Genomic DNA, 14150 nt, shown 5'->3' with positions numbered 1-14150 from the left:
CTTTTGACCACGCTCTGTGAATTTCAACTAACCTCAAGCTATCTCAAATCTCGTTCTAGTCAGCAGATTTCTCATAACTTTTCATTTAGTCGAGTCTGCGTATTGGAGAAAGTTATTCACAAAGTGGTTTCAGTATGCTACTGTATTATCGTCTTGAAACATGTTAAGCCACCAAAATCTTGGCTATAGGACTGGGCAATAATTTGGAGGATCCTGCCCCAATACTGCAGAGCACTGCAATAACCCTCGATAATGAGGAGAGGCATTCAACATCCTCATATGACACAGCACCAAAACATAACTGTTCTACCACGCTGGTGAACCCGGGGGATAGCACGTCAGAGGAATAAACCCGCTTCCACACTCTAGTAAGGAATGAATGAAGCGCCAGACAAATGATTAAATGCTGCTCTTTCGGTGAAGGGAACCGGGCGCCATTGATCAGGGTTCCACTCGAGGTGTTCTTCACGCTCCATAACTGTTCTAGGAAAAGGCGGGGGTGGCGAATTCATCATGTGGATGTAAACAGTGAAAGCAGGTGAAACAATGACTGCTAACCTCGCGTAATTTTCCCATACTGCAATCGCCTGCAAAAAGGACGAAATGAATAAAGCACTGTAACGTATTAACTACTCTGTGGAAATGAACGAAAGTGCGGGAGAATGGTGCCAGTTGTCTCGCAGTCGAGCACAGAGAGCTGGACGTCACATGGCGTGAAGTCAGCATGAAGTTAACGCCAAATGGGCCTGGCCCCGCAACACGAGGCAGTGGCAGGAAAGCGGAAAGACAGTATATGTCAATCAGCAAGCAGTTACGGTGCACTGTGGGGATGATGTTCATTATGACACGGCCCGGGGACTACATCTGGATGACTTCACACTGGGAAGAAATATTGGGAAACCGGAGAAAGGACGACGCGTGACGGGGTTTTATATTGCTCACAGCAATTTTTCACTTGCATAGAGAGCAAGTGGAAGCAGAGGAGGTGGTCGGCCACGGCCAACTGCAGTAGCAGATGAGCGCTACATTGTGCAACAGACGAGATGGGATACATGTCAAACAGAGGGTGCAGTACTGCAAGGTGTGCAGTCTCGTCGACTGCTCCCGGGAGGTCTGTTTGCCGGACGACTAGTATTTTGTGTTCGATGACACCCGCACGCTGGTGGCAACGTTTTGGATGGTGCCTGGCAGGGTATATAAGGGGCACGAATCCCCGTAAGGGGTTGTATACTGGTGAGAGGCAGTGTTATTAGCACCTGACAGAGATTGAAAGGGCCTCATTGTGGGTCTCCATTGTAGAACAACGCAAGGTCCAGGTTTGCAGGACTCTCGTACGCGACAGTGACCCAGTTCTGGACTGCGTCGGAACGTCGTCAAGGTTTGACCACAACACTGGGGTGTCGCCGCACTGCGCAGCAAGCACAACGTAACCCCTTGACATCTGCGCTCGCCACGTACGTACGAGTAAAGCACTCTCTGCACCACTCTGTGTCGCCCTGCACCATTGGTCAAAGACTAGAAGAAGCCGCATTTGGGAATTACCGTCCCATGCACAGGCCGCCATTAAAACTATAAGACAGGTGGTTGCTTTTGGAGTGGTGCCGCGACTGGGAAGTAAGAACTGCTCATGAATAGCGTCACATTTTGTTCAACGAAGTATCGCGGTTCTGCACTGCCCCAGTTGACCATCGTCGCCGAGTGTGGCGGCGACCGGGCAAGACGCCCCATTCTTCCAGTGCTTTGGAGACGCACAGCGTTGCTATTCCTAGCATGATGTCTTGGGGAGCCATCGGGTATGACTTCAGGTCTGAGTTGTAATGACAGTAGGAACTCTGGCACCACAACGGTACGTCACTGAATGTAACCTGTAATACGAGAGCCCTGTTGTGCCATTTTTCAACAGGACAATATTCGTCAACACGTGGCACTTGTCTCTATGAACTTTTTGCGTGATGCTGAGTTACTCCCGTGGCCACCATGATGCTCGAATCTGTCCCCGACACAAAATGTTGTGAGACCGTCCTTGGACTCATCTCTGTCTCAGATTCTGTACCCAGGATATCAAGAACCAGTTACAACAGCTGTGGGCCAGCTCGCCTCAGGAGAAGATACAATTGATTTCTGACACCCCTCCCCTCCCCCAACCGAATCACTGCATGCATCCTGGTGAGAGATGATGCAATGTCGTACTGGTCAGTGTGCTCATACTGCCAAGTTCTTTGTGATTTTGTAATCCCTGAAATAACATCACATATCCTCTTAACGTCGGAAGTTTCATTTCGTTTCCTTCTCCCATCTGTCGCAATGCAGTGTAATATTTTATATGAATGTTGAAAAACTAATTAGAAAATTACAGTAAAGCAGTATTCCCCTTCTTTAAAATTTATGTGCACTGAAATTTGTCGGGGATTTCGAAATGTAAAATAAAACTTGTTGGGAGTAGATGGTCTCCTAAAGTTCCGTGGAAACAGAACAAAAGGGCTGCAGCAGATCTATTCCAACACCCTTCTGTTGCCCATATAGAAACAAATGGGCTATAAATACGTAATAATAGCCGCAGTATGAGGCGTGAGAGCATAATTTCCAATCGGACAGTATTTGAGATTGCGTGCAGAGCCCGGTGCTGCCTGCCAAAAGTACAAGGCAGGAATACTGTGCGCCCCATCCGTCTCGTGAATCAATAACACCGTAGGACAGTAGAAGAGGCCCTACAAATGCAAGGAAAATCGGTCATACTGTTACATGTGCAAAAGCCGTACCACTTCATCTTTTTGTATTCTAATAACAATTACACAGTGGTGTTATTATAATTGTGTTCTGTAGTTAGTGTCTCTTACTATCCTCTTGTCGTCGTTCTGTGACAGTCTAATTACAGCCGTGCACCCAGTAAGTGTATCACCTCGATTTTTCATTAAAATATTTTCTTGTTTTGTCCAAGTATAAGTCATTGTCGCTTGCGTACCGCGTGATATCGAAGCTTCAGCAGCGGTTCTTTGTTCCCCTGAAGCGTAAGCTGCTATCGGTCTTCCCTCTATGTAGTCGTTGTCAGTAGGCAGTAGGGAAAGTGGGTAAGGTGTCACGTGGTAACTGCTAATCGCCACCGAAAAGGATTGGTCCAAGACACAAGCACTATCTCTGGATTAATGAAATATAGCGTGCTTAAAAGCATTGTACGAAGCTTGTAAGGTTGTTGCAGGGTAAGCTGTGCTGAGAGATAACTGTTAAGAAAAAAATTCGATGCGTTGCTCCGTTTCAGAATTAACTAGCATTTAAGTTAGCCAATCAGTCCGCTGCGCGCGAAAATTCAAGCGACACGCCACAGACAGTGCCACCAATTGTGTTCGTCGTTTTGTTTCCTAAAACCGAACAAGAGAGCGATACAAAATTGCAAATGGTACAGCAGTAAGGATCAAACCCAAAGGCTGAGCGGTCTCGCGCGCTACCGTCAACGTTATGGGAACAACTAACACTAATTGTATCTGGCGGGAAGATTGAATTTGTGCGCGGAACAGCCTGTTTGGCTACCTTCAATGATAATTAGATCGAATTTTTTCTGAACAGTTATTTCTCAGCACAACCTATCCTGCAACCGTGTTACAATCTTATCAGACTGTTTCTAACCAGCCTGTATATACGAGCGACTGAATTTGTTTGCAATAGTGATTTAAAAGTAACTTTCTTGCTCACTGAACTGGTATACAAACAAAATATTTACTTTAATTCAGTTTTAAAGTCGAAAAGTATTTAGTGCAATTACATTTAAACTGAACAAAGTAACTTTCTGGCAATTAATCTATTGACAATTATCCTACATTTTCTACTTACTTCGTATGTCAGTGATTTGCCCGACGTGATCTCGGCATAGTGTGTTTCGGCGTTCTACTACCATTTTCAGAGCAATTTAATAGTTTCCATCAAATTATACAGTGGATACCTGTACCGGTAAGCGTTATCGTGTAGCGACGCACTTTATATTATCTTTTACGTGTTATTATACTCACGGGTAATTACTAGGCTATTCAGAAATTTTACGAGAAGTGTGTCTCTCTAAATATAGTAATTTAATGAATAGAACTTTCGCTCTGTACATGCAACAAGTTCACGTAATAGGAAGAGCACGTGTTTGCTTTAGTTTCTAAAATCACTATGTTGTTGTGGTCTTCACTCCCGAGACTGGCTTGATGCAGCCCTCCATGCTACTCTATCCTGTGCAAGCTGCTTCATCTCCCAGTACCTACTGCAACCTACATCCTTCTGAATCTGCTTAGTGTATTCATCTCTTGGTCTCCCTCTACGACTTTTACCCTCCACGCTACTCTCCAATACTAAATTAGTGATCCCTTGATGCCTCATAACATGTCCTACCAACCGATCCCTTCTTCTAGTCAAGTTGTGCCACAAACTCCTCTTCTCTCCAATTCTATTCAATACCTCCTCATCAGTTATATGATCTACCCATCTAATCTTCAGCATTCTTCTGTAGTACCACATTTCGAAATCTTCTATTCTCTTCTTGTCTGAACTATTTATCGTCCATGTTTCACTTCCATACAAGGCTACACTCCATATAAATAATTTCAGAAACGAGTTCCTGGCACTTAAATCTATAGTCGATGTTAACAAATTTCTCTTCTTCAGAAACGATTTCCTTGCCATTGCGAGTCTACATTTTATATCCTCTCTACTTCGCCTTTTTCATACATTTTGCTCACCAGATGGCAGAGTTTTGTCAGGACTGGCTGTCCCAAGGCTGTCAGTAGTTCTAATGGAATGTTGTCTACTGCTAGGGACTTGTTTCGACTCAGGTCTGTCAAACTCTTCACGCACCGAGTGAGGTGGCGCAGTGGCTAGCACACTGGACTCGCATTCGGGAGGACGACGGTTCAATCCCGCGTCCGGCCATCCTGATTTAGGTTTTCCGTGATTTCCCTAAATCGATCCAGGCAAATGCCGGGATGGTTCCTTTCAAAGGGCACGGCCGACTTCCTTCCCCGTCCTTCCCTAATCCGATAAGACCGATGACCTCGCTGTCTGGTCTCCTTCCCCAAAACAATCCAATCTTCACGCAAATATCACTATCAGAACAATTAATTAGTTGCGCAATGTCGCTGACCACAGTGTACTGCAGACCGCACCGTGTTTTGTAATTATTTGTTTCGGGCCATAATTGAGCACATCTGCCTATTCAGACTCGTAGTGATTTGAAATACACATCGAAATTACGGCGCATTTTTCCTTTTAATAAGAGAGCAGACTGTCATTTTCGTCAGTAGATTGATGTACATTTCCAAATCTCGCTTCGGTTGTGTATTACGAACCGATTGCCTTATTTTAGAACTGTTCGGTTTACCATCACACAGTCATTGTGATTAACCGATCGGACTGTCAAGGGTGTTGCACGGATAGGGCTGAGTACATTCTCGGTCGCCATGGCTCTCGCAGTCTCCAAATAAGGCACCTACAAAGCGCAATTTGTAGTTATTGGTCATCAGATCTGTAGCGTTATAGAGGCTGAATGTTCGAATGACGTCGCTGTGGTGTACGCCAAATCGGTGTCAAGTTCATATGATGGCAACCCGAGGTAAAGTTATGACTGAAGAGGTTGGGAGAAGAAAGTGCTAGCTGCAAGAACCTATTTTGAGACACTACACGCTTTTAAGTTAAATTAAATGTCTTTCTATTGCAGGGGCCACAAAATGTGGCCCGCTGGTCGCATGCGGCCCGAATCAAGTATTCGTGCGGCCTGAGGTTCTCGGCCGTGTTTCATAATAGTACGCATCTAGTAACTAAAAGCCGAATCAAAAAACTTCAGCTAATGTTAAGAGCTTCTTAAGAGTGTAGTTTTCATGTTCACAGTTAGTAGAAAATGAAAATAATTACTGAGATAATAGTATCGTAAAATATGCTTAATTTTAATTGACGTTGGTGAATTCGGCCGCGATATTAGTAATGTTGGTACCACATGTCAAGGACAGAAGGGTACGTAGCGCGTTCACTGTGAGGTTAGAGGATATGAGAAGGGTATGTTTTGTTGTTTATCCTCCACTGCTGGCAACCCATAGCTATGTGTGCCTCATACCAATCAGCTTCTATGAAATAATTTCAAACGGAAGTGATATCGCATCATGAATCCGCATTATAGAGACGGTCATTTCCAAATGCGGTACATATTTTTGTATCATGGAATAATAAATTAAACTAACGCTGTTGTAATACAACGCAGTGAGTAGAAGAGAAACGACATTCAAAATATTTAGTAAATATTGGTGATCGTGTTATATATCGTATAATGCATTTAAATGAAAGTGCAATTACTGCCCACGCAATACAACAACTCCTCACCATGCAATTAAAGCGTCACAATTTAGGGATCTTCGAGGGTGGCAGCATTTTGAAAAAGAGAACAGTCGACACGAAGTGTTCCGAATGGTGCCGACTTCTGACGATCACTAACTTGGCGCAAGCAGCCAGCTAATCAGGCCGTTACTATAACTGGTCTATTAAGGGTTCACAACATACTAATTTGTGTACTTTACCAGTCAATAATAAATGCAACCCAACAATGTCAGTGTTGGCTCTTGAACAAAACAGTTTGCAACCACTGTTTGAGTTATATAGGGAACTACTTGTAATCAGGATATGGTTCATTGGAAAACACAATAGATAAAGTGATGATACTAAACCTTTCTCAATTGAGGGACCCCTTCAATTTACAGACTGTCCAAGCTTGAAATGACACTTCGAGGCATCATGGTCGGCTGATGAGAAACCATATTTACCTACGCTGCACAGGTATCTACGCTTAGTTGATTTACTATGGTCAAAAGAATACTGAGAAAGAGGTTTATGATTTTAAAAAAGTACTCATGCGAATTTTGATGCTATTTGAAACTTAATAGCACATTTGTCATTAGATTTAGAAGTTAATTTGGATCGCTTAATTAACTGTTATGTTATTAGGTAGGAACCATATACGTAATTACACCTTTAGAAAAGGTGAACTCTGCAGTGTGATTTTCAACAACTGCATGTCGAAGCCTTCGCTAGCAGTTCGCCCATCCAGTGGCAGGAACATGTATCGTCGACTCATTCGTTGCAATTAGCACTATTCGTTTACAAACAATTGTCAACCAAAAAACACCAAATACAGTGAATTTTACAATGTTAAAAACCTGTAACAACTCTGTTTGTCATACTGTCAGTTTGCTATGCTATTGTTCAACATAACTACACCTAATTACTTCGTAATTACTGTAACTCACAATACGAAAACAAACTGAGAATGTGAACAAAGCCTTTATTTAGGCCACTGGACCAAATATTGAAATTCCTTATACACAAAAAATAATTTATTCATATTTGAAGCAGGATACGTGTTAGGAATACCTTGGACAATGTAGGTTCAGTGCAATTAACAAAAATTTCATGAGCATTATTTATTTTAACCATTTCACTTATTTTTCCAAGAAAACGACGGACACGTATTTGACCTTGTACCCTATTTCGCGTGTTTCAATTGATACCACCGAATTATAGCATTCTCTGTAATTTTAAACAACCTCTGTGATATATGTGACTGTAGGCTTTCCTGGCGTAAACTGTTGATGAAGGTTTCTCGGGTCTCCAGCCGGGTGGTAGCGTTGATATCTCGCGGCGTTTCGGGAAGTGTCATACTACCCATCTTCCGGCAAAGATGGGCAGTAAGACACTTCCCGAAACGTCGCGAGATATCAACGCTACCGCCGGCTGGAGCCCCGAGAAACCTTCATCAACTTCTATGATTATAATTAACGAAATTACTGTACGGAACAATGTTCAGATTGTCAGCCAATGTATACAGCGTGAACATTCATAAAACCGACAAACTGCAGGGACGGCTTCCTGACTGGAAATGGAGGACAAATGGTCCTATCAACAAGTGTCCGGAAACGCATCGGTGCCACGATAGCTGGCGTTGACAAATGAATGTTCCTCTGGCCGCGTGCCGTGTGTTCCTCGTGTGTTGTGGGTTGTGTGAGCGACGCAGCGTACTATACGCATGAGGATGGTCCGGTACAAGCAAAGATGGTGTTTGAGTACGGGCAAGCAGATAGAAACAGCGGACAGGCAGCATGGCTGTACCAAAACAAGTATCCTCACAGACACCAACCACATAAAACAACATTTCAAGCTCTTTTTTGGGCGTCCGTGTGATCACGAGTCCTTTCAGACAGATGAACGTACAGGGAGGCGGCGGACTGTGCGTACACCAGATTTGCAGGGCCGGGTTCTGCAGGGTATTGAGACGACCCGTAGTAAAAGCTCCAGGCAAGTGGCTTGCCAATATGATGTAAGAAAAACTACGATTTTTTTTTCTTTATTGGGTTTCGATTCTCGTCGGAGGGGGCAAGCTGGCAGCAGCTTAGTATGCCGCTCTTCAGCCTACAGAAGTTTTAAAAAATAATAGGAAGATAATAAACGATAAAAACAGACGATAAAAACGGTGAGTTTTTGAATTGTAAAATGGCTGAAATTAGTGGGAGTTAAAATATAAAAACAAGGAGTTGGTGATGCTAATTAAGACACACAGTAAGCAGACAGGTACAGTAGTAGACAGACAATTAAAAAAAAAACATGGCAATAGTCTGGTTTCTGTTCGTAAGGAATAAAAAAACCACACCTAGCGACAGTATGGTTTGTGTTAGCAACACTTCAAAAAAGACGCAAAACACTGAGCACTCACTTACACGCTGCGCTAAAGAGTAGACACGGAGATGACACACCACAGCCTAAGGCAGATGGGGGGGGGGGGGGGGGAGGGGGGGAAAGACCCGGACAGATGAAGGGAAAAAAGTGGGGAGGAGAATGTACGATTATGTGTACAACTGCTACTATCCTTATCACTTGCTACGAGTGCAAGGGTTATCAACAGCGGATTTCCCTGTACGGGTAGGATTTTGTCGAGGGTTTTTATATCAGACCATCACAATCATGGGATTTGTGTCATTGTTTCTCTTTACCGACAGAGCAACCTTTACCATAACAGCATCATCAATGTACATAATCGTCTGTAAGCTTCAGATACGGCACGTGGTCAGAGGAACTTTCATTCCTCAGCGCCATCAACTGTGGCAACGATGTACTTCCGGACACATGTTCGTAGGATCTTTTTTCCTCTATTACCAATCAGGACTCCGTTCCTGCAGTTTGTCGGTTTTATTAATTTCACCCAGTACAAAACCCAGCGCCAGTACAGCGTGAGATTTTGACCTCCACCATGTGACGTAATATCGAGACAAGAAATAAACAAACGAAACGTCCAGGCAGATCAAAACTGTATGCCGGACCGAAACTGGAACTGGGGACCTTTGCCTTTCGCGGGCAAAGCACGACTCACGCCCGCTCCTCACAGCTTCATTTCTGCCAGTATCTCGTCTCCTACCTTCCAAACTTGCTTTGAGGACGGGGCGTGAGTCGTGCTTGGGTAGCTCAGATGGTAGAGCACTTGCCCACGAAAGGCAAAGGTCCCGAGTTCGAGCATCGGTCCGGCACACAGTTTTAATCTGCCAGGAAGTTTCATATCAGCGCACACTCCGCTGCAGAGTGAAAATCTCAGTCTGAAGAAATAAACAACATTCAGAATTCTAAATCTGAGTACATCTAAATCACTTCCTGACTTTTCACCTTATTAGACCACCATGGTGTTCTCTGGCCAATCATCGCTTAAAAAATTTACAGGAAGAATCGACTGTAGCGGAGCAACGAAAAGAACTTACGTTCATGCCAACCTGTTTTTATTATTATTAACAGTCTGAATTACGCCCGTCCATCTTCAAGAACTTTTATTTCAGGTAACTTCATCAATATTAATATTCGTAAGGATTTTCACTTTCATTTATTTTTTAGTTTTTCGACAATTAGTATCCCCAACAAGGCGGTTGCACCGCATATTGCAAAATTGTTTCTGAGCAGTTACCATCAAAATTTCTATATGTAACACTGTTCCGATTATCAGCGAATGAATGTAAGACTCGCGTTCAAGGCTTCGTGAATAAACCCAAGCATGAGCCGCAGTTTTCTAGGCGGCTGTGAAATGGAGAACACCGCTCAGTAGGACTACCGGACGTAAGTACCTGCGTGTTCCGCGTGTACCCGTAGCCCATGAAGCGCTCGTCGTGCGGGGGCGCCGTGGCGGGCGCCACGTAGAAGGGCTCGTACAGGAACTCGAAGTTGGTGACGTTGTGGCTGACGTGCACCTCCTGGGGCTCCCCCACGCCGCCGCTCTCCTGCCACCTGTTGGCGAGAGCAGGCGAGGTCAGCACGCGTTCTGGGCTCCGCACTGCCGTGCTGGGAACATCAGGCAGCAACGAGAAAGAAATAGCGTGTGAGTAGCTCATGCGTCGCCTTAAGTTCACAGGAACGCGATTAAAATTCACTGTAAAAGGCTACTGTGGACAGGGTGCTAAGGCGCAGAAGGGAGACGCGTGCCACCAGACGCAAGACAGATCTGCGGGAATAGCGGCAAGTACGCGTCTGGAAGGGAAAAGAAAATGTTGAGGATCTCGTAGATGACAGTGTTTAGCTTTATGAAAGGTAAAGACATCAGAGAGGCAGTTCTGACGTTGCAGCTGATAATGGAAGCAAGACTGAAGATAAATCAAGACAACGTCCCTAACATTTATCGACCCGAAGAAAGCGTTCGACAATGTAAAATGGCGCAACATGTTCGAAAAATTGAGAAAACTAGGAGTAAACTATAGGGAAAGACGGGTAATACATAAAATTTTAAAGAACCAAGAGGGAACAATGATAGAGAGCTGTAGATAATTTCATGCGGATTTCTGTAGTATTTGGATATCATGAACGCGTAAGCTCCTTCGTACTGTTTGAAATTAGAAGCGCGCAATGTCATTAGAGATGCTTTGTCGCATGCAGGCTTGCTTGGGCCATCTCTTCCTTGCAAGGTGCGCAGGAGATGATGCGCACTGTTAATCGTGAGAGGAGGAGACACAGTAGTTGCCAGTGGCGAGTCATGAGCTGTAGTACGGTATAGGCCCAGTGATACGGTTGCAGCTATATTCTGAAGAAGTGGAACATATCAATTATTTGTGTTGTGCACATAGTTCCGCGTAGTCAGCGCATAGAGAACTTTCCCACTAGAGCGCGTCCCGCTAAGTACAGCAGCACAGGCGCAGCGCTCGTCTGTCTCCGCACTACGAGATGACGCTGTCTAAGAGACGGACCAAATTCTGCTTGCGCCGATCCACGTATTAATATATAACGCAGCCAATGAGATTGCTGCTAACGTAGAACTTTTTCTCCTCGCGGATCACACTCGCGCAGTGATACCTGAACGCACGAGGTATCATAACGAGTGTATAGACCTCCGATTAGTCAGTCTGCATTAGTCTGCATTTGTCTCTACCAGCCCGCATTAGTCTTTACCAGTCTATAGTCAAGTTTCAGTCTGCACCTAAGAAGATTATCATATTCCTGTACATAGCCAAGAAGATAAATGTATAGACACTTTGTCAAGTATCAGAGATATGTGAGAATAAGATAAACGTACCAAGACCAAAGGAAATTCAAATTTTCAATTGTAAATAGCATCCAGAATCAAGTTACGTAATGTTTATGCTTGTTTTTATTTTAATAAATGTGTGTGAAAATTAATCAAGTTCTGTTTAAAATTGGTCACCATCAATCTGCTACTCTAAGCGTGCAAGTGGCATTTCTATCATCTGACCTAACGGCAGAAGATAAACACGCCACGATAAGACCATGAGACATATATCTGACACTCGCCTACTTCGTTAGAGCCACAAGTCAAATAATCTGATGGTGTGTGTACAGAAGCTCTTACAGTACGCACACCACAATTTGAGACAAGGAGAGAGACTGAAGCGTTTTGGGAAGTATATTTTATTATGATTATTTTGATGAGTAATAGAAGAGGATTTAATTTAAGACTGAATTTCACACATTATGCATCATGCCATTTATTTTTAGAGATTTTACCAGGAGAATAAAATTAAACAAAATTGGATATGAAACAAATGATAAACATATAAAAACAATGGTTTCACAGGCACGAGAACAAGCGCTAATATTTCTTACAGGGAGACAGTGCTATACAGTGGAATTTACACGCAAAGGTAAATGAGGTTGGACGCTTGTGCAGTTCAGGTAACATTTCATTGAAGGAGTTGTTAAAATGTTGGTACAATTCGCTATTTTCAGCGAGGACTGCTGAGTCGAATTATCGCAAAGGTAGCATTTCTGAGCAAAGTCACGAAACGTTTAAGGTACTTTTATATTGATTTGTAAATGAATGATGACGCATTGGAGGAATTTTCATACATTTATATCGATTTGAAGATGAATGATGACGTATTAGAGGAATTTTCGTTCACTTATGTTGATCTGAAGATTAATCATGACTTATTGGAGGCTTTTAGCAGTGGATATGACATGATGTTATGGAGATTTTACTATAATACAGCTAAGTGGCTTTCTGTGATATACACTACTGGCCATTAAAATTGCTACACCATGAAGATGACGTGCTACAGACGCGAAATTTAACCGACAGGAAGAAGATGCTGTGACATGCAAATGATTAGCTTTTCAGAGCATTCACACAAGGTTGGCGCTGCTGGCGACACCTACAACGTGCTGACATGAGGAAAGTTTCCAACCGATTTCTAATACACAAACAGCAGTTGACCGGCGTTGCCTGGTGAAACGTTATTGTGATGCCTCGTGTCAGGATGAGAAATGCGTACCATCACGTTTACGACTTTGATAAAGGTCGGATTGTAGCCTATCCCGATTGCAGCTCATCCTATCGCGACATTGCTGCTCGAGTTGGTCGACATCCAATGACTGGTAGCAGAATATGGAATCGATAGGTTTAGGAGGGTAATACGGAACGCCGTGCTGGATCCCAACGGCCTCGTATCACTAGCAGTCGAGATGACAGGCATCTTATCCGCATGGCTGTAACGGATCGTGCAGCCACGTCTCAATCCCAGAGTCAACAGATGGGGACGTTTGCAAGACAACAACCATCTGCACGAACAGGTCGACGATGTTTGCAGCAGCATGGACTATCAGCTCGGAGACCATGGCAGCGGTTACCCTTGATGCTGCATCACAGACAGGAGCGCCTGCGATGGTGTACTCAATGACGAACCTGGGTGCACGAGTGGCAAAACGTCATTTTTTCGGATGAATTCAGGTTCTGTTTACAGCATCATGATGGTCGCATCCGTATTTGGCGACATCGCGGTGAACGCACATTGGAAGCGTGTATTTGTCATCGCAATACTGACGTATCACCCGGCGTGATTGTACGGGGTGCCATTGGTTACGCGTCTCGGTCACCTGTTGTTCGCATTGACGGCACTTTAAACAGTGGACGTTACATTTCAGATGTGTTACGACCCGTGGCTCTACCCTTCATTCGATCCCTGCGAAACCCTACATTTCAGCAGGGTAATGCACGACCGCATGTTGCAGGTCCTGTACGGGCCTTTCTGGATACAGAAAATGTTCGACTGCTGCCCTGGCCAGCACATTCTCTAGATCTCTCACCAACTGAAAACGTCTGGTCAAGGATGGCCGAGCAACTGGCTCGTCACAATACGCCAGTCACTACTCTTGATGAAATGTGGTATCGTGTTGAAGCTGCATGGGCAGCTGAACCTGTACACACCATGCAAGTTCTGTTATTACGGGCAGAGGTGGTTGTTCTGGGTACTGATTTCTCAGGATCTATGCACCCAAATTGCGTGAAAAGGTAATCACATGTCAGTTCTAGTATTATATATTTGTCCAATGAATACCCGTTTATCATCTGCATTTCTCCTTGGTGTAGCAATTTTAATGGCCAGTAGTGCATTTTCAAGCAATGTATTGATGGGGTATTGGAAGATGTCAATATGGTTAGATAACTTGTGATTTACTTACCATGCAAACTTTGTAGTTTTTCAGATTTAGTAATCTTTTTGACTGAGAAAGAGATTTTGTATGCATTTAGAAAGGAAGTTTTTGATAAGGTTGTGGAGACGATGCTACATTTGATTTGTCACGATGTTCCAAACGATTTTTTTGCCTGTAAATAACTGTTTGTTCATTCTGGCTATGAGAGATTCCATCTGTGTCCATGT

At 43.8% G+C, this 14150-nt stretch overlaps 1 protein-coding gene across 1 annotated transcript in view; it reads right to left on the bottom strand.

The window, feature by feature from the left end:
* Positions 1–14150, bottom strand: part of LOC126412936 (beta-1,4-glucuronyltransferase 1) — a gene marked incomplete at its 5' end in the record, with an annotated part of 93550 nt that overhangs the window by 37607 nt on the left and 41793 nt on the right. The window contains one exon of the mRNA XM_050082827.1: positions 10113–10272. Coding sequence (XP_049938784.1) covers positions 10113–10272 — 160 coding nt within the window. The remainder of the gene's footprint in view (positions 1–10112; positions 10273–14150) is intronic.

The sequence above is a fragment of the Schistocerca serialis genome, chromosome 7 (assembly GCF_023864345.2).
Source record: "Schistocerca serialis cubense isolate TAMUIC-IGC-003099 chromosome 7, iqSchSeri2.2, whole genome shotgun sequence".
NCBI classification, from domain to species: domain Eukaryota; kingdom Metazoa; phylum Arthropoda; class Insecta; order Orthoptera; family Acrididae; genus Schistocerca; species Schistocerca serialis.
The sequence above is the reverse complement of the archived record's forward strand: the minus strand, read 5'-3'. Positions and strand labels throughout refer to the sequence as shown.